Consider the following 24,465-nt stretch of genomic DNA (forward strand, 5'->3'; position numbering starts at 1 on the left):
GACGGAGCACAACGGAGCCAATCAGAGGCGCGGGAGTGAGGGGCGGGGCCGAAGGGAGCCAATGGAAGGCGGGGCGAAGGTGAAGGAGGCGTGGCCAAAGGGCGGCAGAAAAGATCCTGAGGGAGAGGGGGCGTGGCCAAAAAGTGGCGCGAAGACGCCTGAGGGCGAAGGGGCGGGGCCAAAGGGGGGGAAGGAGGAGGAGGCGTGGCCTGAGCGTGGAGTGGGCGGAGCTTGGGGAGCACCCGGGTATTCCCTCCCCTCCCCCACCCAGGGGATTCCCCAAGGGATTCCCCGCCCCTCCCCCACCCCCAGCCTCACCTGGAGGGTCCCGGGAGAGCGCGGAGGGGGAGGGGCAGCAGGGGGGAGGGAAAGGGGGAGCGGGGAGGGGTCTCGGGGGTGGGTTAGGGCCCCTCCCCCCCCCTCGCCGCCCCCTCCCCCTCCCCGGGCCCTCCCCCGCGCCCGCAGCCGCCTCAGAACCTCCTCGTGTGACCCCGCCCTACGGGTCAGGGATCAGAGATCACGGGGGGCGGGGAGAGAGACCCCCCCAGACCCCCTCCTCACCCCCCCAGGACCCCCAGAATGTACCCAAGAGCCCTCCCAGTCCCCAAAAGACCCCTCAAACACCCCCAACCCCCCCGAAATCCACTGGGACCACCCCAAACCCCCTTCAACCACCCCGAACCCCCCCTTGGGGACCCCCAGCCCCCCCAGGACCCCCCGTGCCCCCCGGCCCCACCGGCTCCGGGCCCTCTCGTAGACTGCACGCAGCTCCCGGTCCTGCTCGTCCAGGAAGGCGGTGTGAGCTCCAGCCACGTACCTGGGGGGGCCCCGAAATTCAGGGGGATCCCCTCCCTAAAACCCACCCCTAAATCCAAGGGAATTCCCCCAGAAATCCACCCCTCAATCCAGGGGGATCCCCTCCCTAAGACCCACCCCTAAATCCAAGGGAATTCCCCCAGAAATCCACCCCTCAATCCAGGGGGATCCCCTGAAATCCTGGGGGCCCTAAACATTTGGGATTCCCCCCCAGTTTTTGGTGTCCCACCCCCCAGATCCATTTTTAAGCCACCCCGACCCGGTTTTGAGCCCCCCAGCCCCGTTTCTGGGGTACCCAGCCCCGTTTTTGGGGCCCCACCTGTAGGCCAGGCCGTGGGCGAGCCCCCCCAGGGCTACAAGCAGCAGGAGCAGCCCCAGGATTTGGCGGGGGGGGGTCCTGTGGGGGGTCCTGGGGGGCTGGAACTGCTCCCAGTACCGGCGGTTCTCGTCCCAGCTTGGGGGAAAACGGCACCCATGGGACCCCCGGGGTCACCACAGGACCCCCAGGACCCCCCTGTGACCCCCTCCCCCAACCCTTAGGGACCCCAGGGCCCCCTCAGGACCCCCTTTTGACCCCGTCACCCAACCCTTAGGGACCCCCAGGACTCCCCCCACATCCATGGGACCCCCTCTGGATCCCCCCAAACCCTCAGGGACCCACCCCTAAACCCCCCAACACCCGTGGGACCCTCGGGAACCCCCCCAAAATCCATGTGACCCCCAGACACCCCACAAGGGACTGCAGAGACCCCCCCCCCCCAACCCTCAGGACTCCCCCCAAGAGGCCCCAGCACCCAAAGGACCCTCCCCACCCCCCCCAGCACCCCCGAGACCCCCTCAGGACTCCCTGCAGCCCCCCCAGCTTCCATGGGACCCCCAAATCCCCCCATGCCCCCCACCCCTGTTACCGTGGGGGGGTCCCGGTGCGAGGGGCAGCCCCGGGGGGCGGGGGTGTCCCGGGCTGGCCCCGGGGGGGGTCGCGGGGGGGGGTTCTGGCACGGGGGGCACTCAGGGCCGCGTAGGCCTCAGCCAGGAGCAGGAAGCGCCCGTGGCGGGAGGGGTCCGAAGGGTCCCCGTCGGGGTGGACCTGAGGGGGGACAATGGCCGGGGGGGTCCCCAAAGCACGGGACACCCCCCCGACAACACTTGGTAGAGGCCGAGGGAGCCCCCAGTGCTCCCAGTCCCTCCCAGTTTGTCCCAGTTTATTCCCGTCTCTCCCAGTGCCATTTTTGTCCCCAAACCTCCCATTTTTATCCCCAAAAGTGCCATTTTTCACCCCAAAACCGCCCGGGTTTCCCCCCCCAGTTGGTCCCAGTGCCCCCAGTACCTCCTTGCAGCGGGCCAGGAAGGCGGCACGGATCTCTGCGGGGGAGGCTCCGGGGCGAACCCCCAGAACCGAGTGGGGGTCGGGGGGGCCCTTCCTGGGAGGATATTTTGGGGGTATTTTGGGGCATTTTGGGGGTACCGGGGGTTTTTGGGATATTTTGGGGTATTTTGGGGTCTCACCTGGTGCTGAGGCCCCTCCAGGGCCGGGCCCAGGGCCCCTGCGGGAGCTGCTCCAATTAACGCCTCATGAGTAACTAATTAATGCTTAATTATCCCTTAATTAAGCCTTAATTAATTCTGAAACCCGACAATTTGTGATTCTCGGCGTTAATTACTATTAACTAAGCAATTCCCACCCACTTAGCTCTCAATTATCGCTAATTAAGGTGTTAATTACTCCTAAATTGTTAGTGCTTATTAATAAAGCCATTGCTTTCTATTAATCAAGCAGCGAATTATAGATAACTAATTACCAACGAACCAACTATTTATTAATGTCTATTAGTTCAGAATTATTACTAATTAGGCGCTTAATGATCGTAAATAACAGATTAGGTGAATACAGACAACTTATTTAGTGCCAGTTGATGTCCAGCAGCCACGGCCCCATCCTACTCTCCTAATTAACACTAATTAACCCCTAAAACCGCTGATCTCTCCCCCAGCACAAATTAAACTGCAATTAACGCAAATAAACACCGTCCCAACCCCTCCAGCCAGCCAGAGGCCGCGCCGGGGGCTCTTCATGCAATGAGACGCTGATGAGGGGGAGCGGAGCCCTAATTAGCGGTGATTTGGGGGTTAATTAACACCCCCCCGGGCCTGGGCGTTACCATGGTAACCGCGCGCCGCGCCGCCATCGCCGCCGCTTCCGCTTTTGGGGTGGCAGCACGTGACCAGCATATGACCGGAAACACCACGGCACGTGACAGGAAGCAACGGGGCAGCAGCGATCACGTGACTCCAACTGGAACCGCGATGGCGGCGGAGGTGCGGGGGGGGAGGGGCGGCTTTGGGAGGGTCCCGGGGCAGAATTTTGAGGTGGAGGGAGCTCAGAAGGGGCTGGAGGGGAATTTCGGAGTCCCTGGGGCGGTGTGGGTGGCCTAGAGGGGAGTGGGGGGGGTTGGGGGCGCTCGCTGCCGTTTTGGGCGGCCCTGAGGCGGTTGCGGGTGGGGATTGGGCGGGGCCGCTCAGGGTCGGAGATTTGGGGGGGCTCTGGGGGGCGGGCGCGGTGCCCAGGGCCGTATTGCGTTGCCTGTGACGTCATGGGCGCGCCCGCGTACAGCGCCCCCCAGTGGCGGTGCAGGGCGGTGACGTTTGGCGCCATTTGGGGACAATAAATGACCGTTTGGCGCCCCCTAGTGGCTGCTGCTGGCGCTGTCAGGGACCCTCCGGGTGCCATCGGGGACCCTCGGGGACCCTCCGGGTGCCATCGGGGACCCTCAGGGACCCTCCGGGTGCCATCGGGGACCCTCAGGGACCCTCCGGGTGCCATTCGGGGACCCTCGGGGACCCTCCGGGTGCCATCGGGGACCCTCGGGGACCCTCCGGGTGCCATTCGGGGACCCTCGGGGACCCTCCGGGTGCCATCGGGGACCCTCGGGGACCCTCCGGGTGCCATTGGGGACCCTCCGGGTGCCATTCGGGGACCCTCGGGGACCCTCCGGGTGCCATTCGGGGACCCTCGGGGACCCTCCGGGTGCCATCGGGGACCCTCGGGGACCCTCCGGGTGCCATTCGGGGACCCTCGGGGACCCTCCGGGTGCCATCGGGGACCCTCGGGGACCCTCCGGGTGCCATTGGGGACCCTCCGGGTGCCATTCGGGGACCCTCAGGGACCCTCCGGGTGCCATTCGGGGACCCTCGGGGACCCTCCGGGTGCCATTCGGGGACCCTCGGGGACATTTGGGGACAGTAAGTGACCGTTTGGCGCCCCCCAGTGGCTGCTGCTGGCGCTGGCGCTGGCGCTGCCCCCCGAGCGCTCCCTGGCGGCCGAGCCCCGCAAGGTCCAGATCGGTGTCCGGCGGCGGCCGGAGCGGTGTGGGGACAGGTCCCGGCGCGGGGATGTGCTCACCCTGCACTACTCGGTACTGGAACAAACTGGGAGGGACTGGGAGGGACTGCGGGGGAAAAAACCCGGCGGGTTTGGGGTGAAAAATGGCGATTTTAGGGAAAAAATGGGAGGTTTGACAACAAAAATGGGACGGGGAGGGCCTGGGAAGGACTGGGAGGGGACTGGGATAAACTGGGGCAGACTGGGAGGAACTGGGAGCATGCACTGGTCAATACCAGTCCACTGTACTGCTGTGTACTGGTTTATACCAGTCTGTACCGGTTTGTACTGGTCCATACTGGTTTCTACTGGTCCGTACTGGGGCAGGGCACGCTGGAGGATGGGACCCCCTTCGACAGCAGCCTGAGCCGGGACCAGCCCTTTGTGTTCTCCCTGGGCACCGGACAGGTCATCAAGGGCTGGGACCAGGGGCTACTGGGGTGAGTGACCACCAGTGACCACCAGTGACCACTGCACTGGGAGCACTGGGAGTACTGGGAGGGGTCACTGGAGGCTGCTGGGGCAAGTGACCACCCCAAACTGAGGGAACTGGGAGCACTGGGAGCCTCAAAAATGGGAGAGGGGGAAATTCCCTGGATTTTGGGGGGAACTCTCAACATTTGGGGGGGCCCAGAATTTGGGGGGAATTCCTGGGATTTTGGGGAAAATTCCCAGGATTTCAGGCCCCTCCTGACCCCCCTGCTCCCCCCAGGATGTGCGAGGGGGAGAAGAGGAAACTCGTGATCCCTCCGGAGCTGGGTGAGACCCCCAAAGGGACCCCAAAGAGGGGGAAGGGACCCCAAAATTTGGGGGTGGGAACCCAAAAATTGAGGAGGGGAGGCCCCAAAAATTGGGGGGGGGGGGGGAAACCCCTAAAAGGGACCCCAAAAATGGGGGGGCAGACCCCAAAAATGGGGGCAGGGATCCCTAAAATAGGGGAGGGGAGACCCTAAAATGGGAGGACCCCAAAAATTGGAGGGAACGGGGGAAAGAACCTGAAGAGAGACCCCAAAAAGGGGGGGAGACCCCAAGAATATGGGGAAGGGAGGGAAACCCCAAAAAAGGGACACCAAAGTGACCCTTCTCTATCCCCCCCCAGGTTATGGGGACAGAGGGGCCCCTCCGAAAATCCCAGGTGAGCCCTGAACCCCTCCCAGGGGATTTTGGGATAAAAATTGAGAATTTGGGGTAAAAGTCGGGAGTTTTGGGGGGGATTTTGGGGGTAACTCAGCTGATTGTTGGGGTAAATTTGGGGGGGATTTCAGGAGGATTTTTGGGGTAATTTTGGAGGGATTTTGGGAGGATTTTTGGGGTAATTTTAGGTTGACTTGGGGGCTTCAGGGAGGGGATTTTGGGGTGCTGACCCCTCCTTTTCAGGGGGGGCTGTGCTGATTTTCGAGGTGGAGCTGCTGAAGATTGAGCGGCGCCCGGAGCTTTAGGGGGACCCCAAAACTTTCCCAAAACCCCCCAAACCCTCCCCCCTTCCAGCCCAGGTCGATTTTGGGGTCCCCCCATTTTTTTGGGGACCTTTTGTGGAGAGAACCCCAAATTTTCAATAATTTGGGGGGTCAATAAAGGGTTAAACCAAAGGCTTCTAGTGTGGCTGATTTTTGGGGTGGAAAAGGGAAAAAATGGGGGCAACACCGAAAATGTCAAAGCTGCTTTTATTAAATCCATATAAAAACAACCCCAAATCCCCCCGGAATTTAAAAAAAACTAAAAAAAAAACCCCAAAATCCCCCAAATTCCCCCCAAAATCCTTCCCAGGACCCCCCAAAACCAGTGGGGGAGGGGGGAGTGATTATCGCTGCACGGGGGGACCCCAAAAATGGAGGGGTCCCCCAAAATTGGGGTGGGGGGGTTGAGATTGGGGGGGATCCCCGGGATTTTGGGGGATCCCCAGGATTTTGGGGTCATTTCTTCTGGGGGGTGTTGAGTTTCTGCATCCCCCGGATCTTCTCCAGGAGGTCCCCCACGAACGCCTGGGGGGGGGGGAAAGGGGGGTCAGGGGTACCCCAAAAACTCCCCGGGATCCCAAAATATCCCCAGCCCAAAATCCCTGGGACCCGCCCTGAAACCCCCCCCCCCCAAAATCGCTGAAATCGCCCCAAAATCCTGGGGGATCTGACCCAAAATCCCTCCCAAAACCCATGGGAATCCACCCCCAAAATCCACCCAGAAAGCCCCTCAAAATCTCCCAAATACCCCCCCAAAATTCCCCCAAAAATCCCAAGGCATCCCTCCCAAAAATTCCCCCAAATTCCCTCCTAAAATTCCCCCAAATCCCCCCAAAAAAGGCCCCCAGGAGTCCCCCCAGACTCCCCCCCCCAATCTAAAGGAAGAACCCAGAACCCCAAAAATTCCCCCCAAATCAGGGACCCCCCCGAGCCCCCCTCACCTCGGTGGGTTTGTAACAGTCAACGAGGATCTCCTGGGGGGACAAGGGCGGGTCAGGGGCCATTTGGGGTCCCCCAAAATTTGGGGGGGTCTTTCAACCCCCTACCTCATTTTGGGGGGATTTGGGGACATTTTTGGGGTGATTTTGGGGGTGGATTTCAGGGGGATATTGGGGGGTATATTGAGGTAATTTTGGGGTGATTTTGGGGGGGATTTTTGGGGTGATTTGAGGGTAATTTTGAGGTGATTTTGGGGTTGATTTGGGATTATTTGGGGATGATTTTGGGGTGATTCTGGGCGGTTTTGGGTACCTGGACGCGGGCGCTGCGGGCGCCGTCGCTCTCCATGTCCAGCAGCTCGTCCACGTCGATCTCCAGCTCTGGAATTTCCTCCTCCTGGGGGAGGCCAAATTTGGGGGGGGAGGGGGGACCCCAAATCAGGGTGGGACCCCCAAAATGAGAACCCCAAAATGAGGGGGGATGGGGATCCCTGGACGGGGGAATCTGGGGGAGTCCTGGGGGATTTTGGGGCCCTGGAGGTTGGGGGGGGGGGAGGCGTGGTCCCCAATTTGGGGTCCCGGGGGTGGGTCTCGATGTTGGTTTGGGGGGGTCCCGGGGGGGCTGTCCCCGTCCCGCCGCTGTCCCCGCGGGTCCCCGGTGCCGATCCCGGGGGTCCCGGTGCCGGTGCCACCCCCAGCGCGGTCCCAGCGTGTCCCCTGTCCCCGTGCCGGTTCCGGTGCCACCCCCGCGTGTCCTCTGTCCTGCTGCCAGTGCCGGTAGCGCTCCCGCCGCTGTCCCCGCGTGTCCCCGGTGCCCGTGCCGGTACCGGTGCCCCGCCGTCCCCGCGTGTCCCCGGCCGTACCCGGCAGTCGTAGAGCGCCGTGAGCTGCGCCAGGATCCACTCCTCGAGGTGCAGCCGCTTGCGGAGCTCGCGGCGGTCGTAGCGCACCGTGACCTTCCCGCGGCCCCGCCCCGGGCCCTCCTCCGGGGCCGCCGCCGCCGCCGCCGGGGCCGCGGGGGCGAAGCAGACGCGGGGCCCGGGCTGGGGGAGGGGCGCTCCGGGCGGGGACACCGGGCCGGGGGCGGCCGGGGGGGGCCCGGGGCCGCCGCGCGGCTCCGCCATGCCGGGACCACCGACCGGAAGCGGCCACGCCCCCGCCGGGGACACGCCCGGGACACGCCCGGCCGGGCTCTGCCCCTCCCCCAGCGCCGCCGCCACCGGAGCCGCTTCCGCCGCCGCGGGGGCTCTTTGTGTCCCGGCAGGGCCACGCCCACCGGCCACGCCCACCGGCCACGCCCACACCGGCGCCGCTCCTCTCGGCCTGGCCCCCAATCACCATGGCAACGCCCCGCCCCACTGAGGCCACGCCCCTTCCCGCGATCAGCGGAGGTCGCGCTCCCGCCATGGCCACGCCCCCTTTGCTCCGAGCCATTCAGACCGCGCCCTTCATTAACATATGCAAAACAAGGCCACGCCCCCCGTCCTGACCACGCCCCTCTGGCCCCGCCCCCGTCCGGTCAGCGATGGCGGCGCCGCTCCCGGTCCCGGACCCGGACCCGGTTTCGGGATCGGCCCCGGGTTCGGGTTCACTCCCGGCCCCGCGTTCGGTGCCGGCCCCGGGTTCGGGCTCGGGTTCGGTGCCGGTGCCGGGTTCGGGCTCGGTCCCGGTGCCGCTCCCGGTGCCGCTCCCGGCCGCGCTCCCGCTGGAGCCGCCGCGCGTGCCCGAGATGCTTGTGCAGGGCAGCAAATTCATCCGCTGGGACGAGGTGAGCGCCGACCCCCGAGGGACCCCCGAGGGACCCCCGAGGGACCCCCGGACTGACCCCCGGGACCCCCAATGTGACCCCCGGGACCCCAAATCACCCCCGGGACCCCCCAAAGCCGCCCCAAAATCCACCCTGGGGCCCTCCGAGTGACCCCAAAAGTTTTAGGGAGACCTCAAAACTACCCGGGACCCCCAAACCCCCCCAAAATCTCCCCCAGATCTACCTGGGACCCCCGAATCCACCTGGGACCCTCCAAAATCTCCCCTAAATCCACCTAGGACTCCCAAATTGTCCCCCAACTCCCCCCAAATCCATCCGAGTCCCCCCCAGTTTTGACCCCATCCCCTCCCCTTCCCACTCCCCCCCAATTTTAGCCCCCCTGCCCCCCCCGTGACCCCATTTCCCGACCTGACCCCGTTTTTTTGCGGCCAGAAAATGGGAAATTGGCTCCTCCCCCGCCAAACCGCTCGGGGACCCCCCAAAATCGCCCCATTTCACCCCAAATCTCCCCCCATTGGGGTGGGGGAGGGTCTAGGGGGTAGTGGCTTCAAATTCAGGGGTGTCCCCCACTTCTTAGGGCGTGGCCCCCCTCCCCCCCCTTTTCCTGGACTTTATGGGGGGGCGAAGTCCCCGGGGAGGGGCAGCCCCGCCCCCCTCCGGGATTTGGGGGTCCTGGGGAGGTTTGGGGGTCCCAAGGGGGTTTTGGGGAGCGGATTTTGGTGTCCTGGGGGGAAGGATTTGGGATCTCTGGGGGGAGGTTTGGGGGATCCCGGGGGGTTTTGGGGTTTCAGGGGGGATTTGGGGGCTCAGGAGGTTTTGGGGACCCCCAGGAGCCCCCCAGCCGCACCCCAGTGACGCTGAGGGTCGACCCCGACGGATTCTTCCTGTACTGGACAGGACCCAGCACGGTGAGACCCCAAAGGGACCCCAAAATCATCCCAAAGTGACCCCAAGATTACCCCAAAAGTGACCCTATAGGGACCCCAAAGTGACCTGAAAGTGACCCCAAAAGGGACCCCAGAAGTGACAGTGAAAGGGACCCCAGACTGACCCCAAAGCTACCCCAAAAGTGACCTGAAAGTGACCCCAAAAGAGATCTCAAAGGGATCCCAAAAGGGACCCCAAAATGACTCTGAAGTGACCCTAAACTGACCCCTAAAGTGGCACTAAAAGGGATCCCAAAATGACCCCAAAAGCCACCCCAAAATTCCCCTCAGGACCCCCCAAATCCCTCAAAATCCCAAAAAAAACCCCAAATTCCCTCCTCCCCCCCTTATCAGCTCCTCCCAGCCGGAATTTGGGGTGGTTTTGGGGGGAATTTGAGGGAATTTGGGGAGGCCCCTCCCCCCCGCCGGATGTGGGGTCCCCTGGGAGGGGGGAGGGGCGGGGGGGAGCCCTTTTCCCACGCCCCTCCCCCACCGTCCCCCTCCGGAAATGCCCCCCTGCCCCTCCCCCACCCGGAAACAGCTTCGCTTTTAGGGTTCTCCCCCATTTTTGGGGGTCTCGGACCCGTTTTTGCCATCCCCCTCCCCAATTTTTGGTGCCACTTTCCCCGTTTTTGGGGTCTCCCCCCATTTTTAGGGTCCTCCTCTCCATTTTTGGGGTCTCCAGACCTGATTTTGGGGTCCCTGGCCCCATTTTTGGGGTCTCTGACCCATTTTTTGGGGTCCCCGCAGGAGGTGGAGCTCTTGGACATTTGCAGCGTCCGGGACACCCGGACCGGGCGCTTTGCCCGCGCCCCCAAGGTGGGACCCCAAAACCCTGCGGGGGATTTGGGGGCGCTGAGTGGATTTGGGGTTTTTCGGAGAGGTCTGGGGACCGGTTTTGGGGTTCTGGGGGTGGTTTTGGGGTGGAGGGTGCCAGTTTTGGCATCTCTGGGTTCATTTTTCATGGTTTTGGATCCATTTCTGGGGTCCCTGACCCCGTTTTCGGGGTCTTCGGGTGCAGGACCCCCGCACGTGGGAGGCTCTGGGGTTTTGGGGTGTTCGGGAGGGTCTCTGGGTGCATTTTGGGTGGGTTTGGGCCCCTTTTGGGTGGTTTTGGGCCCCTTTCTGGGGTCCCTGAGCCCATTTTTGGGGTCTCTGGGTGCAGGACCCCCGCACGCGGGAGGCCCTGGGTTTCGGGGAGCCGGGGGGGCCCCCTCCGCAGCGGCTGCTGACCGTGGTCCACGGCCCCGACCTCGTCAACCTCGGCTTCCTCAACTTCGTGGCCGTGCAGGATGGCGTGGCCAAGGTGGGGAGGGGGTGGCTTGGGGGCTCTGGGGGCCGATTTTGGGGGGTCTGGGGGCTTTTAGCACCTCTGGGGGATCATTCTGGGGGGGGCTGGGGGCACTCCGGGGGTCTTGGTGGGCTCTGGGTACCCAGTTTTGGGGGGACTGGGAGGGATTGGAGGGCTCCAGGAGCTCTTTTTGAGGGGGGGGGGTTGAGGGGTTTTGGGGGGTTTCGTGAGGGTTTTGAGGGGTCTCCGGGGGAGTTTTGGGGGACTTGGGGGGATTCCTGGAGGTTTTGGGGGGGTTTTGAGGGATTTTGGGGGGGATTTGGGAGGGTTTGAGGTTCTGACCCCTCAATTTTGGGGGGTCCCTGGGTCTGAGGAGGTTTTTGGGGGGGGGGGTTCGGGGATTTTGGCGTCCCTGGGGGAGTTTGGGGTGCCAAATTCAGGGTTCCCCAGGTGTGGACGGAGGAGCTGTTCCAGCTGGCCACAAACATCCTGGCCCGGAATGCGTCCCGGAACACCCTGCTCAGGAAGGCGTGGGTACCCCAAAACCCCACAGAATTGCCCTAAAATCCCCCTGGAATCACCCCGAAATCACCTCCAAATTACCCTGAAAATAAGCGCCAAAATGCCCCCCAAATCCCCTCAAAATCCTCTGAAAATCCTCGCCAAATCACACCAAAAATCACCCCAAATCCCGCAAAAACCAGCCCCAAATCAGCCCCAAAATCCCATCCAAAATCCACCACAAAACCCCCCCCAAAAATCCCCCAAAATCCTCCCGAAAATCACCCCAAAAATTACCACAAACTCACCCCAAGATCACCCCCAGATCTTCCCCAAAATCGCTCACAAAATGCCCCAAACCCTCTCCAAATCCCCCCCAACTCCCCCCGAATTGTCCCCAAATTTCGGGATCCCCCCAATTTCGGGACCCGCAGGTACACGAAGCTGACGCTGCAGCTGAACCCGGACGGGCGGATCCCAGTCAGGAAGTGAGAGAACCCCAAAAACTTTGGGCTTTTTTTTTTCCCCCCCCGAAACAAATCCCCCAAATCTTGGGGATCCCCTCCCGAAATGTTGGGGTTTTTTGGCAGCATCCTGAAAATGTTCTCAGCTGACAAGAAAAGGGTGGAGACGGCGCTGGAGTCCTGCGGGCTTGACTGCACCCGGGTACCGACCCCAAAACGGGGACCCCAAAAATCCCAAAACTGGGGAGACCCCAAAAAAGGGGAAAACCTCAAAATTAGGGGTGAATTTTCGGGGGTTTTGGTGTTCCCTGGGTGGTTTTGGGTTTTTTGTGGGATTCTGGGGGTTTTGGGGTCCACTTGGGGGTTTTGGGGTTCTGGGAAGGTTTCTTGGGGGCGATTTTGGGGTTTTTGGGGCCCTCAGGGTGCTGCCATCCCCCCAGAGCTGTTCCCATTTGAGATCTTCCAGAGGTTTTGGTGTTCCTGGGGTTTTTTGGGGGTTTTGGGTGGGGGTTTTGGGTGGGGGTTTTGGGTATTTTTTGGGTTCCCAGTTGATTTGGGGTTTTTCTGGGGGGGTGGTTTTGGGGTTTTTGGAGTGATTTTGGGGTTTTCGGGACCCCCAGGGCGCTGCCATCCCCCCGGAGCTGTTCCCGTTCGAGACCTTCTGGCGCTTCCTGAGCAAACTCTGCCTGCGGCCGGAGCTGGACAAGATCCTGCTGGAGATGTGCGACCCCAGAGCTGTGGGGTTTGGGGGTTTGGGGGTTTGGGGGGGGTTTGGGGGGGTTTTGGGGATTTGGGGGGGTTTGGGGTGTCCCAAGGGGTTTTCTGAGGATGATTTGGGGGGTTTTTTTTGAGGCTCCCAATTGGTTTTGGGGTGGTTTCTTCATTGTTTGGGGCGTTTTTTTGGGTTTCCCGTGTGGTTTGGAGGCTTTTTAGGGTGGTTTTGGGGGTTTCTGGGGTGGTTTTTTTGGGTTTTATTTTGGTGGTTTGGGGGGCTTTTTGGGGTGGTTATTTGGATTTTTTGGGGGTTTTTTGAGGTGGTTTTGGGGGATTTTTTTTGTTTTTTGGGTTTCTGGGCTGGTTTTTTTGTTGGTTTTTGGGGTTTTTGGGGTTCCCTGCCCGTTCCTGACCCCGTTTCTGGGCAGTGGGGCCGCGGGGAAGCCGTACATGAGCCGGGAGCAGCTGCGGGATTTCGTCAACTCGAGGCAGAGGGACCCCAGACTCAATGAGATCCTGTTCCCCCCGCTGAGCCCCGAGGGCGCCCAGGCCCTGATCGAGCGCTACGAACCTAACAGGACCTTCCGGGAGCGGGGTACAGGCTTTGGGGCCATTTCGGGCGATTTTGGGGTCGTGTTGGGGTCCCTGAGGGGGCTTTGGGGTTTTTGAGGGGATTTGGGGTGGATTTTGGGGTGGATTTTGAGATTTTTGGGCTAATTCCAGGGCAGCTGTCCATGGAGGGGGTTTTGGGGTGGATTTTGGGGTGATTTTCAGGTTTTTTGGGGTCCCCAGGGCAGCTGTCCATGGAGGGGTTCTGCCGGTACCTGGGCGGGGACGAGAACGGGATTGTCCCTCCTGAGACGCTGCGGCTGCACCAGGACATGACCCAGCCCCTGTCCAGCTACTTCATCAACTCCTCCCACAACACCTACCTGACCGGTACCCCCGAAATCCCCACCCCGAGAAACCCCAAAACCCAAAAAACCCTGAGAATTTACCCCAGAAAACCACCAAAACTGTGAAAAACCCCCAGAAAGCCCCAAGAACCCCAAAAAACCCCCAAGAACCGCACCCCAAAACTGCCCCCATAACACAGTGGGGCAGCTGACGGGGGCATCCTCAGCCGAGATGTCCCTGGGTGGGTTTTTGGGGCACTCATTGGGGTTTTCTGGGGTTTTTTGGGGGGTTTTCAGGGTTTCTCTGTTTCTGCCACAGCCAATGGGATTTTTGGGGGTTTTTTTTGTTGTTTTTGGCGTTTCTGTTCCCCCATAACACAGCGGGGCAGCTGACGGGGGTGTCCTCGGCCGAGATGTACCGGCAGGTGCTGCTCAGTGGCTGCCGCTGCGTCGAGCTCGACTGCTGGCAGGGGCGGCCGCCCGAGGAGGAGCCGCTCGTCACCCACGGCTTCACCATGACCACGGAGATCCCCTTCAAGGTGACCCCAAAAGCCCCAAAACTGACCCCAAAACTGCCTCAAACCTGTAGAACTCACAAGGGACCTATAAAAACTCTAAAATCCTGTTAAAACACCCCAAATCTTATAGAAAACCCCAAAACCCCATAAAAACTCCATAGCCACCACTTCACCATGACCACAGAAATCCCCTTCAAGGTGACCCCAAAACCGACCCCAAAACCTGCCCTGACCCCATAAAAATCCCCAAATTCCTCCCCCAGTCCCTTTTAGGGTCCTGGTTTTGGGGTCCCTGGGGATTTTTGGGGTCGGGTTTTGGGGTTCCCCCTGACTCTGCAGTTGCAGGAGGTGATCGAGGCCATCGCTGAAAGCGCCTTCAAGACATCGCCGTTCCCGGTGATCCTGAGCTTCGAGAACCATGTGGACTCGTGAGGCCCCAAACCCCAGAAAGGAACCCAAAAATCCCCTGGAATCACCCCAAAACCCACCCGGGGACCCCAGAATCCCAAACACCCCAAAAATACCAAAAACCCGAAAACCGGACCCTATAAAAACCCCAAAATCCCAAAAAGGGATCCCAAAACTGGACCCCAAAATCCCCTGGGATCACCTCAACCCCACCCGAGGACCCCAAAATCCCACCCAGGGACCCCAAAATCTTTTTAGGATTCCCCGAGCCTTTTAGAGCCACCCCAAACCCCCCCTGAATCCCCAAAATCCTCTTTTTCTCCCCCAAATCCGGGAATTTTTGTGGTTGGGGAAGTTTGTGGGGTTTTGGGGGGATCTCTGGGGTTTTTGGGGATTCTGTGGGATGGGGGGTGGATTCTCCAGGGCTTTAGGGGTGTTTTTTGGGGATTTGGGGCAGTTTGTGTGGTTTTGTGGTCTCAGTGGGGTTTTGGGGAGGTTTTTGGGGATTCTGTGGGGGTTTTGGGGCAGTTTTTGGGGTGCTTTTTGGGGTTTCAGCCCCCCCAGCCCCCCATTCCGGCCCCGCAGGGTGAAGCAGCAGGCGAAGATGGCCGAGTACTGCCGCAGCATCTTCGGGGCTGCGCTGCTCACGGAGCCCCTCGAGAAGTACCCGGTGGGTTTGGGGGAAATTCCGGGGCTTTTGGGGTCGGGAAAGGGATTTCGAGGGGTTTTGATGGGGTTTTTGGGACAATTTTTGGGGTTTTTGACGCAGCTGGAGCCGAGGGTTTTGGTGGGGATATTTAGGGGATATTTGGGTGGTTTTGGGGTGATTTATGGGGTGATTTTGGGGTTTTTGGCGCAGCTGGAGCCGGGGGTGCCGCTGCCCAGCCCCCAGGAGCTGCTGGGCCGGATCCTCATCAAGAACAAGAAACGGCGCCCAGGGGGGGCCCCACCCCGTCCCAAAACCAGCGGTAATGCCCCCAAAGTGCCTCCAAAATGCCCCCAAAATACCCCAAAACCACCCCAAAATACCCCAGAAACACCCCTGCCCTAAAAACAGCGCGAATGCCCCAAAAACACTCCCAAAACACCCCCAAAACACCCAAAAACCACTGTGAAACACCCCAAAGTCACCCCTGACGACCCCCAAAACTCCAAATCCACCCCCAAATCACCCTCAGCACCCTGAAACACCCTAAGACACCCCAAAATCCCCCCAGCCCCCCTCCAAAATCACCCCAAAAACCTCAAATCCTCCCCAAATCCACCCTACACCCACCCCAAAAAGACCCCAAAACCCCTCCAAATCCCCCTCCCTTCCCCGCCCCCGCGGTTTTTGGGGTCCCCCTGACCCCCCTGTTCCCCCAGGCCCCCCCGAGTTTGGGGTCCCCAATGGGGATGAGCGGGGGGGGCAACGCTCGGGGGAGCCCCGGAAATCTCTCGGTGAGTTTGGGGTGAATTCAGGGGATTTTGGGGGCCGGGGGGGATTTGGGGGATTTTGGGGTGGATTCGAGATCCTGAGGATGATTTTGGTGTTCTGGGGGTGGATTTGAGGCCCTGGGGGGATTTGGGGGAATTTTGGGGTCCCAGGGGTGGTTTTGGGTTTTTTTGGGGTGGATTTTGGGGAAATTTTGGGGTCTTGGGGGGGATTTTGGGTTCCGTGGGAATTTGGGGGGGATTTGGGGTTTCTGGGGGTGATTTTGGGGTGTTCTGGGGTGGTTTTGGGGTCCCCCAGAGCGCGAGGCCGACAGTGAGGAGGAGGAGGAGGAGGAGCCCCCCGAGATGAAGAAGCCGACGACCGATGAGGTTTGGGGCATTTTTGGGGTCCCAGGGGGTTTTGGGGTCCCTGGGTGTGTTTTTGGGGTCCCTGGGAGGATTTAGGGTTTCTGGGTGGGGTTTTGGGGGAATTTTTGGGGAGTTCTGAGTGGTTTTTTGCATTTCCCAGGTGTGTGTTTTGGGTTTTTTTGGGGTTCCTGGGTGGGATTTTTTGGGTTTTCGGGGTTCCTGGATGTGTTTGGGGTTTTTTTTTTGCATCCCCGGGTCTGTTTTGGGGAGTTTTGGGGTTGTTTTTGCATTCTTGGGTGTGTTTCTGGGGGCGTTTCTGGGTTCCCAGGTGTGGTTTTTGGGGTCCCTGTGTGCTTTGGGGTGCCCCATTGTGGGTTTGGGGCGCAGGGCACGGCCAGCAGCGAGGTGACGGCCACCGAGGCCATGTCCACCCTGGTCACCTACGTGGAGCCCGTCAAGTTCAAATCCTTCCAGACGGCCCAGAGTGAGGATTCAGGGGAATTTGGGGGGTTTGGGGGAGTTTTGGGGGTCCTGGGGGGGAATGTGGGGTGTCCCAGGGCTGATTCCAGGTGAATTTGGGGCTGATTAGGGGGATTTGGGGCTGATTTTGGTGGTCTTGGGTTGATTTGCCATTTGGGGGTTGGTTTGGGGGTTCTGGGGTTAATTTTGGGTGAATTTTGGTGATTTGGGGATGATTTTGGGTTGTTTTTGTGGTTTTGGGGTTGGTTTGGGTGGTTCTGGGGTAAATTTTGGGTGAATTTGTGGTTTTTTTGGTTGATTTTTGGGGTTTTTGGGCCCCCAGAGCGCAACAGGAGTTTTGAGATGTCGTCGTTCGTGGAGACAAAGGGGCTGGAGCAGCTCACCAAGAGCCCCCTCGAGTTCGTCGAGTATCCCAAAGTTTAGGGGGATTTTAGGCGGGTTTGGGGGAATTCTTGGGGGGGTTTTTGGGGTGCCCAGGTGAGCCCAGGTGAGCCTTGACGCGCAGGTACAACAAGCGGCAGCTGAGCCGGGTGTACCCAAAGGGGACCCGCGTGGACTCCTCCAACTTCCACCCGCAGCTCTTCTGGAATGCCGGCGTGCAGATGGCAGCGCTCAACTTCCAGAGCCTGGGTGAGTGCACCTGGGCACCTGGGGGGCACCTGGGACACACCTGGGACACACCTGAGGTACCTGGGACACACCTGGGCACAGCTGGGACACACCTGGGCACCTGGGGGCACCTGGGACACACCTGGGCACACCTGGGGCACACCTGAGGTGCCTGGGCCACACCTGGGCCACACCTGGGGGCACCTGGGACACACCTGGGCACACCTGGGGCACACCTGAGGTGCCTGGGCCACACCTGGGGGCACCTGGGACACACCTGAGGTGCCTGGGACACACCTGGGGGCACCTGGGCACACCTGGGCCACACCTGGGGGCAGCTGGACCACACCTGGACCACACCTGGGCCACACCTGGGCACACCTGGGACACACCTGGACACACCTGGGCACATCTGAGCCACACCTGGGACACACCTGGGCACAGCTGGGACACACCTGGGACACACCTGGGGTGCCTGGACCACACCTGGGGGCAGCTGGGGGCTCACCTGTCAGACCTGTGACGTGCCTGTCTCTCACCTGTCTCTCCCGTGTCCCTCCCCTGTCCCTCACGTGTCCCTCACCTGTCCCTCACCTGTCCCAGACGTGCCTCTCCAGCTGAACCTGGGGCTCTTCGAGGCCAACGCCCGCTCTGGGTTCCTGCTCAAGCCGGAGCCGCTGCGGCGCCCGGACAAAACCTTCGACCCCTTCGCCGAGGAGCGGCTGGACGGGATCGTGGCCAACACGCTGCGCGTGCAGGTGTGACCCCAAACACCCCAGAATGGCCCCAAAACACACCTGGGGACCCTGAAAAACCCCAGAATGGCCCCAAAACGGCCCCAAAACGGCCCCAGGACTAATCCGGAACTGGGAAACCCCAGAATCCCCCAAAACCTCCACAAATGGAACCTCCTGACCCCAGTTTTGGGGTGTCATTGTGGGAATTTGGGGTTCTTTTGGGGGTTTTGGTATTTCTCTCTCAGTTTTTGGGGTCAATTTGGGGTTTTTTGGGTCCCCCACATTCTGTCGGGGCAGTTCCTGTCTGGGTGCCGCTGCGGAGTTTTGGAGCAGTTTTGGGGCAGTTTTGGGGCAGTTTTTGGGGCTGTTTTGGGGCGGCTTTTGGGGTTTCTCTGTGGGCTTTTGGGGTTTTTGGTGTTTCTCTCTCAGTTTTTGGGGTCAGTTTTGGTTTTTTTGGGCCCCCCAGGTGCTGTCAGGGCAGTTCCTGTCTGAGCGCCGCTGCGGGGTTTTCGTGGAGCTCGAGGTTTTTGGGCTCCCCGTGGACACCCGGAGGCGCTTCCGGACCCGCACAAGCCAAGGGAACCCCTTCAACCCCGTGTGGGACGAGGAGCCCCTGGTGCTGCACAAGGTACTGGGACGGACTGGGGCGAACTGGGGCGAACTGGGGCACACTGAGACAAACTGGGATGGACTGGGAGGGACTGAGATGGAAAAACCCCGTAGTTTTAGGGTGAAAAATGGGAGGTTTGGGGACAAAAATGGCACTGGGAGGGACTGGGAGGGAAAAGCCTGGCGGTTTTGGGGTGAAAAATGGCATTTTTAGGAACAAAAAGGGGCGGTTTGAGGACAAAAATGGCACGTATGTGTCCTTGGGGTGTCCCTGGGGGATCTCAGGATGTCCCTGTGCTGTCCCCTGCTGTCCCCAGGTGGTGCTCCCGGCCCTCACCTCCCTGCGTGTGTCACTGGGGTGTCACTGGTGTCACTGGTGTCACTGGGGTGTCACTGGGGTGTCACTGGTGTCACTGGTGTCCCTGTGCTGTCCCCGTGTCCCAGGTGGTGCTCCCAGCCCTCGCCTCCCTGCGCGTGGCCGCCTACGAGGAGGGGGGGCGGCTGCTGGGCCAGCGCGTGCTGCCGGTGGCGTCGCTGCGCTCGGGTGAGGGGGGGTCCCGAGGGGGTCTGGGGGGGTTGGGGGCCGCTGGGGGTCTCCTTGGGACTGGGGGAATCCTTTGGGGGGGTCCTTGGGGGTCCTGATGGTCCCTGGGGTGGCTCCTTGGAGTCCTGGGGGGTCATTTGGGGAGTCCTGAGGGGGTCCCTGGGGGTCCAGTCCCATCCCCACCCCCTATTTGACCGTTTTGGGGTCTCCTGGGGGGTTCCCCCATTCCGGGGGGTCCCCAATTCCCGCCCCCCCCAGGGTACCACTACGTTCCCCTGCGCAACGAGAGCAACCAGCCGCTGCTGCTGCCGGCGCTGCTGCTGCTGACCAGCGCCACCGACCACGTCCCGCACGGACACCGCGGTGAGGGGGCCCCGAAAACACCGGGGGGCAAAGATCCCACCAGCACCCCAAAAACCCCACCCCAAAACAGCTGGAGGGGTCCCAAAACCCACCCAGAACCCACCCAGACCCCGAAAATCCCAGGGGAGATCGCAAAAACTTGGGCGGGATCCCAAAAATCCACCCAGAACCCGCCCAGACCCCGAAAACCAACGGGAACCACCCCAAAATCCAGAGGGGGACCCCAAAACACTCCCTAGGACCCCCCCCGCCCCCCCCCAAAATCGCTCCTTGCTCTGTACGACTCCATTGGGGGGGGGGCTCCACTTTTTGGGATGTGCACGGTTTTGGGGTGTCCCCCATGGGGGGCCCCTTCTTCGGGGGGGGTTCCCCCGTTTTTTTGGCGTTTTTCCCGGGTTTTTGGGGGGTTTTTTTTCCCCATTTTTGGGGAGGGTCTCTCCCCATTTTTTGGGGTGCCCCCGCCTCCCTGTAACCCCCAAACTTCGGGGGGGCCCCCCCAGATTACGCCGAGGCCCTGAGCAACCCCATCCGCCACGTGAACCTGCTGGACCAGCGGGCGCGGCGGCTGCAGGCGCTGCTGGGGGACCCCGAGGTGGGTTTGGGGTCACCTCAGGAATTTGGAGTCTCGGGAAGGGGATTTGGGGGGGAATTTGGGGTCATTTTCGGGGCTTGGGGGGATTTTAGTGGTCCCAGGTGACTTTTGGGGGACCCCGAGGTGGGTTTGGGGTCACCCCAATATTTGACTGGGTCCCTGGGGGTTTCGGGGGATCTTGGGGAGGGCTTTGGGGAGGATTTGGGGGGAATTTTGGGGCACTTGAGAGGATTTGAAGGATTTTGGGGTTTCCAAGGGGTTTTTGGGGGGGTTCCTAGGTGCAGTTCAGGGTGCCCCAGATGATTTTGGGGTGCCCTGACCCCCCTTTTTTCCCCCCAGGACGCCCCCGAGAGGCCCCGGCAGAGCCCAGGGGGGTCTAGGGATTTAGGGGATCCCGAGCCCCCCCCCGGGCCCCGGGCCCCTCCCCCCCCCGGCCCCGCCCCCATCCCCAGCCCAGGTAAGTGGGGGAGGGGTCGAGGGGACCCCAAATTTGGGGGGGAAACCCCAAATCCCTCCTGATTTTGGGTGTCTCCCCCCCCCCCGCAGGGCAGCGTGATGACCTCATCGCCACCGTCCTCACAGGTAACCCCAAAACCGGGGGGGTTCTACCCAGAATCGGCCCCTGGGACTCCCCAGATCCACCGGGGGGGTCCCCAAAATCCGGGGGGGTTCCCAAAACCCCCGAATTCCCCCCAAAAACTCCAAACCCCCATTCCCCACCCCGGGCTCACCTAGGCCAGGTGTAACCCCCGATTTCGGGGGTTTTGGGGGATCCCCTGAGCCCCTCGGCCCCCGCCGGGTTTTGGGGCGCCCCGGTGATTTCGGGGTGCCCAGAGGTGTCCCCGGAGCCGCTGGAGACGCTGCGGCAGCACCGGGGGTACCTGAAGCTGCTCAAGCGGCAGCGCCGGGACCTGGAGCGGCTCCGCAAGAAGCACCTGAGGAGGCTCCTGGCGCTGCACAAGCGCAGGTGAGACCCCAAAAACGGCCCCAAAACCACCCCAAAACCCCCCTAAGCCTAACACCACCCCGAAGCACCCCAAAACCTCCTGAAACACCCCAAAACCCCCTTGAAATCCCCCATAAGTGCTCCAAAACACCCCAAACCGCCCAAAACACCCCTGAAACTGCCCCGAAACTGTCCCAAAACCCCTCAAAACCTCCCCAACTGCCCCAGAAACGGCCCCAAAACCCCGGGGAGGACCCCAGAATCAACGCTGAGGGATCCCAAACTCCCCCCGGGAACCCCAGAATGACCCCGAGGGTGTCCCCGGTTTTGGGGTCTCCGATTTTGGGGTTTTGGGGGTTCCCGGTTTTGGGGTCGCTGATTCGGGGTCCCTCCCCAGCGGGGGCGTGGAGGGGGCGGGGCCACTGCTGCAGCTGCGGGAGGAGCAACAACAGCTGGAACTGGGGCGGAGACGGGACCAACTCCGGGAGGTACTGGGACAAACTGGGACGAAGTGGGTGGGACTGAGATAAAGTGGGAGGGACTGGGGGGAAAAAACCTGGCGTTTTTGGGATGAAAAACGGCACTTCTAGGGACAAAAATGGCACTGGGAGGGGACTGGGACAACTGGAATGGACTGGGGGGGTCCATACTGGTCCACACTGGTTTATACTGGTCTGTACTGGTGCAGGCCCAGCAGCGGCTGCAGGAGGTGGCGCTGGAGGCTCAGCAGGCCCAGCTGAAGCGGCTGCGCCAGACCAGTGAGAGGTACTGGGAGCACTGGGAAGGACTGGGAGGGACTTTTTGAGGTATTTTTGGGGTCCCAGGACTGGTTTTGGGGTCCCAGGGCTGTGTTGGGGGTCCCAGGGGTGGTTCTGGGTGTCCCAGGAGTGGGTTTGGGGTATTTGGGGGGGTCTGGGTGTGTTTTCGGGGGTCCTGGACGTTTTTGGGGTCTTGCAGGGAGAAGAAGGAGCTGCAGAAGATTCTGGACCGGAAGCGCCACAGCAGCATCAGCGAAGCGCGGGGGGGGCGCCGGGGGGGGTACGGCAGAACTGGGGGAGTTTGGGGGCTCCTGGGGGGATTTGGGGGGTCCAGGTGGGTCCGCGGGGGGTCCCTGGGGAGGGTTCGGGAATCCCGGGGAGGGTCCCGGGGGATTTGGGGGGATTTTGGGGGGTCCTGGAGGGGTTTGCGGGCTCCCTGCGGGGGGGGCTCTGGGGGTTTTGGGGGGTTTTGGAGGGTCCCAGGGATATTTTGAGGGGTCTTGTGGAGGTTCTGGGGGTTTTGGGGGGGGTCCCGGGGGAGTTTTGGGGTTTGGGGGGGAGGGGAGGGGGTTCAGGTTTTGGAGAGGAGTCCAGGGGTGCTGCCCCCTCACCTCCCAAATTGTGTCTCCTCCCCTCCCCCCAGGGAGCTGCCCGAGATCAACCGGCGCCACATCAACGAGTCGGTGACCTCGATCCGCAGGGTGAGGGGACCCCCAAACCTCCCTGGGACCCCCTGGGAACCCTAAAACTCCCGCCGGACATGCCTGGGGTCCCCCCAAACCCCCCGCGCCCCCCAACTCCCCTCGGATTTTGGGGTCCCCGAGCCATTTTGGGGCTTCCCGGGAGGTTTTGGGGTCCTTGAGCTGTTCTGGGGTCGCAGCTGGAGGAGGCACAGCGGCGCCGGGAGCTGCGGCTGCGTGAGGGACATCGGGGGGTCCTGGAGCAGATCCGGGAGCTGGAGCCGCAGGTAGGGGGTCCCCAAATCCGGGAGAGCCGGGGGGTCCCTGGGGAGATTTGGGGTGGCCCTGAGGGGGATTTTGGGGCATTTGGGGGTCCCAAGGGGGATTTTGGGGGTTCCCAGAGGGTTTGCGGGGATTTGGGGGTTTTGGGACCCTCGGGGGGATTTGGGAGGGCCGTGGGGGTCATATGGGGGGAATTTGGGGGATTTGGGGGGGGTCCCTGGGGGGGAATTTGGGGTCCTGGGGGGGTGCTGGGGGTTGTTTTGGGGCAGATTTGGGGGGCCCTTGGGGGGTTAAAGGGATCCGGGGGGGAGAAGCTTGGGGATTCCAGGGGGGAAGTTGGGATCTGGGGGGTCCCCGGGGGTCGCTGATTTTGGGGTGTCTTCCCCCCTCGTAGCTGCTGCAGGAGCTGGAACAAGAACTGGGGGGTCTCCTGCACCCCAAAACCCACACGGGCCCCCCCCCCACCGGGTGACTCCACCCTGCTCTGACTGGGGGGGGACCCCAAAATCCCCCCCAAAAATCCCCCCCCACTCCAAGATTTGGGGGGACCCTGAATTTGGGGGCCTTTTTTGGGGTCCCCCCAATTTGAAGCCCCCCCGTGGCATTTTGGGGGGGTCCCGGTGATTTGGGACCCCCAAAATGTGGTGGGGGAATCTCCAAGGGCTCCCCCAAAATGTGGGGACCCCCCCAGATTTTCCTGCCATTTCTGAGACCACTAAAAGGGGGGGAAGAGGTCTCTCCCCTTCCCTCCCCCCCCCCCCCCCAATTTGTTGGGGTGTGGGGAAGTCACAACACTAAAATCACTCCTGGCCACGCTTCCAGCCCCCCAAAATTTGGGGGGGGGGGGGTCTCCCCAAATTCCCCCACTCCCCAAATTTGGCGGGGGGGGGGGGTCCTCCTAAGGGCTGCTTTTTAACTCTCCCCCTCCCCAAATTTTTTTGGGGGGATCATGCCTGTCCTGCTCTGCTGTTGGGGGCCCCCCGAAATTGGGGGGATCCCCCCTTTGTACAATAAGAGTCTTTTATTCTTATATAGAGATGCCTTTTTTGGAGGGAAATTTGGAGGGTGGTTGGGGTCTTTTGGGGTCATTAGGGCAAACCCCAAAATTTTGGGGGCAGACCCAAATTCATCCCAACCCCCCCCCAATTTTGGGGCTTCCCCTTTTCTGCTTTAATTTGGGGATCCTTTTTTGGGCCACCACCTTATTCTGGGGGGGGCTGCTTTAAATTGGGGGGGTCCTCTTAAATTTGGAGAGGTTCCCTTTAACCCCAGTGGTCCCCTCGATTTAATTCCCCTCCCCAAAGAAAAATGTCATTTTTCTATAAAAATCCAAATTTTTATTGCCCCCCCACCCCCTTTCCCTGCAAAATTTTGGGGACCCTCCTCCAAAAACATTTTTGGGGCTGGGGGTCCCGCGGGCTGGGGGGTTCAGGGTGGGGGGGCGGGGGGGGCAGGGCGGGATCTCCGGGACCCCCACCAGGCTCTGAGGGCCTCGCGCCACCCCCCCCCGGGGGGGGCTCCACCAACACTGCGGGGCCGCGGCAGCACCTGGGGGGACAAAGGGGGTCCCTGGTGTCCCCTCGGTGTCAGCGACCCTCCCCCAGCTCCTCTGTGTCTGCCCCCCCCAGCCCTGAGCCCCCCCTTTTTCCCCCCGTGTCCCCCCAGGGTCCTCCCCGTGTCCCCTCCGCATCCCTCAGTTTCCCCCCATGTCCCCGCTGTCCCCCCCATGTCCCACCTGTGTCCCCGACGTCCCCCCGGGTTCCAACGCCCCCGATATCCGCAGCTGTCCCCAGATGTCCCCAAATGCCACCCCTGCAGCTGGAACTCGCCGCTCGTGCTGCGGGGCCTCCGCCCGTCCCTGTGTCCCCAATATCCCCAATGTCCCCATACCCCCATGTCCCCCCCATGTCCCCCCCATGTCCCCGGCTGTCCCCAGTGTCCCGATACCCCCATGTCCCTCCAGTGCCCCCCATGTCCCCCCCGTGTCCCCGGCTGTCACCTGCAGCT

At 61.7% G+C, this 24,465-nt stretch overlaps 4 protein-coding genes across 5 annotated transcripts; 2 read left to right on the forward strand and 2 right to left on the reverse strand.

The window, feature by feature from the left end:
• Positions 1 to 21: 21 nt before the first annotated feature.
• On the reverse strand, positions 22 to 3,037 carry DNAJC4 (DnaJ heat shock protein family (Hsp40) member C4). The gene is made up of 8 exons (XM_068998143.1): positions 2,976 to 3,037; positions 2,323 to 2,369; positions 2,144 to 2,237; positions 1,725 to 1,903; positions 1,136 to 1,270; positions 737 to 817; positions 426 to 496; positions 22 to 209 (listed from the first exon to the last, which is right to left on the reverse strand). Exons 1-8 carry the CDS (start codon positions 3,000 to 3,002, stop codon positions 22 to 24), a joined length of 822 nt encoding a protein of 273 aa, XP_068854244.1. The 5' UTR covers positions 3,003 to 3,037.
• Positions 3,038 to 3,059: 22 nt separating this feature from the next.
• FKBP2 (FKBP prolyl isomerase 2) lies at positions 3,060 to 5,784 on the forward strand. Of its 2 annotated transcripts, XM_068998184.1 has the most exons (6): positions 3,060 to 3,132; positions 4,083 to 4,229; positions 4,523 to 4,635; positions 4,908 to 4,954; positions 5,295 to 5,330; positions 5,573 to 5,784. In XM_068998184.1, the coding sequence occupies exons 1-6, from the start codon at positions 3,121 to 3,123 to the stop codon at positions 5,632 to 5,634; spliced, it is 417 nt and encodes a 138-aa protein (XP_068854285.1). In that variant the 5' UTR covers positions 3,060 to 3,120; the 3' UTR covers positions 5,635 to 5,784. The 2 variants fall into 2 exon arrangements, with proteins under 2 accessions (XP_068854285.1, XP_068854286.1); XM_068998185.1 differs by lacking the exon at positions 4,083 to 4,229.
• A 57-nt stretch (positions 5,785 to 5,841) lies between these two features.
• Positions 5,842 to 7,845, reverse strand: PPP1R14B (protein phosphatase 1 regulatory inhibitor subunit 14B). Its single transcript, XM_068998182.1, has 4 exons — positions 7,454 to 7,845; positions 6,904 to 6,987; positions 6,594 to 6,626; positions 5,842 to 6,177 (listed from the first exon to the last, which is right to left on the reverse strand). Exons 1-4 carry the CDS (start codon positions 7,712 to 7,714, stop codon positions 6,109 to 6,111), a joined length of 447 nt encoding a protein of 148 aa, XP_068854283.1. The 5' UTR covers positions 7,715 to 7,845; the 3' UTR covers positions 5,842 to 6,108.
• A 270-nt stretch (positions 7,846 to 8,115) lies between these two features.
• Positions 8,116 to 23,742, forward strand: PLCB3 (phospholipase C beta 3). Its single transcript, XM_068998144.1, has 33 exons — positions 8,116 to 8,358; positions 9,189 to 9,266; positions 10,035 to 10,103; positions 10,450 to 10,590; positions 11,026 to 11,105; positions 11,511 to 11,564; positions 11,667 to 11,742; positions 12,161 to 12,261; positions 12,683 to 12,849; positions 13,047 to 13,193; positions 13,532 to 13,689; positions 14,014 to 14,096; positions 14,662 to 14,746; positions 14,936 to 15,044; positions 15,442 to 15,516; positions 15,809 to 15,879; positions 16,246 to 16,342; positions 16,661 to 16,745; positions 16,844 to 16,968; positions 17,551 to 17,705; positions 18,151 to 18,312; positions 18,738 to 18,837; positions 19,096 to 19,200; positions 19,701 to 19,792; positions 20,132 to 20,249; positions 20,339 to 20,374; positions 20,627 to 20,759; positions 21,136 to 21,226; positions 21,427 to 21,503; positions 21,696 to 21,776; positions 22,140 to 22,197; positions 22,377 to 22,463; positions 22,853 to 23,742. Exons 1-33 carry the CDS (start codon positions 8,116 to 8,118, stop codon positions 22,928 to 22,930), a joined length of 3,417 nt encoding a protein of 1,138 aa, XP_068854245.1. The 3' UTR covers positions 22,931 to 23,742.
• The last annotated feature ends 723 nt before the right edge of the window (positions 23,743 to 24,465 follow it).

This window comes from Aphelocoma coerulescens, chromosome 31, assembly GCF_041296385.1.
Source record: "Aphelocoma coerulescens isolate FSJ_1873_10779 chromosome 31, UR_Acoe_1.0, whole genome shotgun sequence".
NCBI classification, from domain to species: Eukaryota; Metazoa; Chordata; class Aves; order Passeriformes; family Corvidae; genus Aphelocoma; species Aphelocoma coerulescens.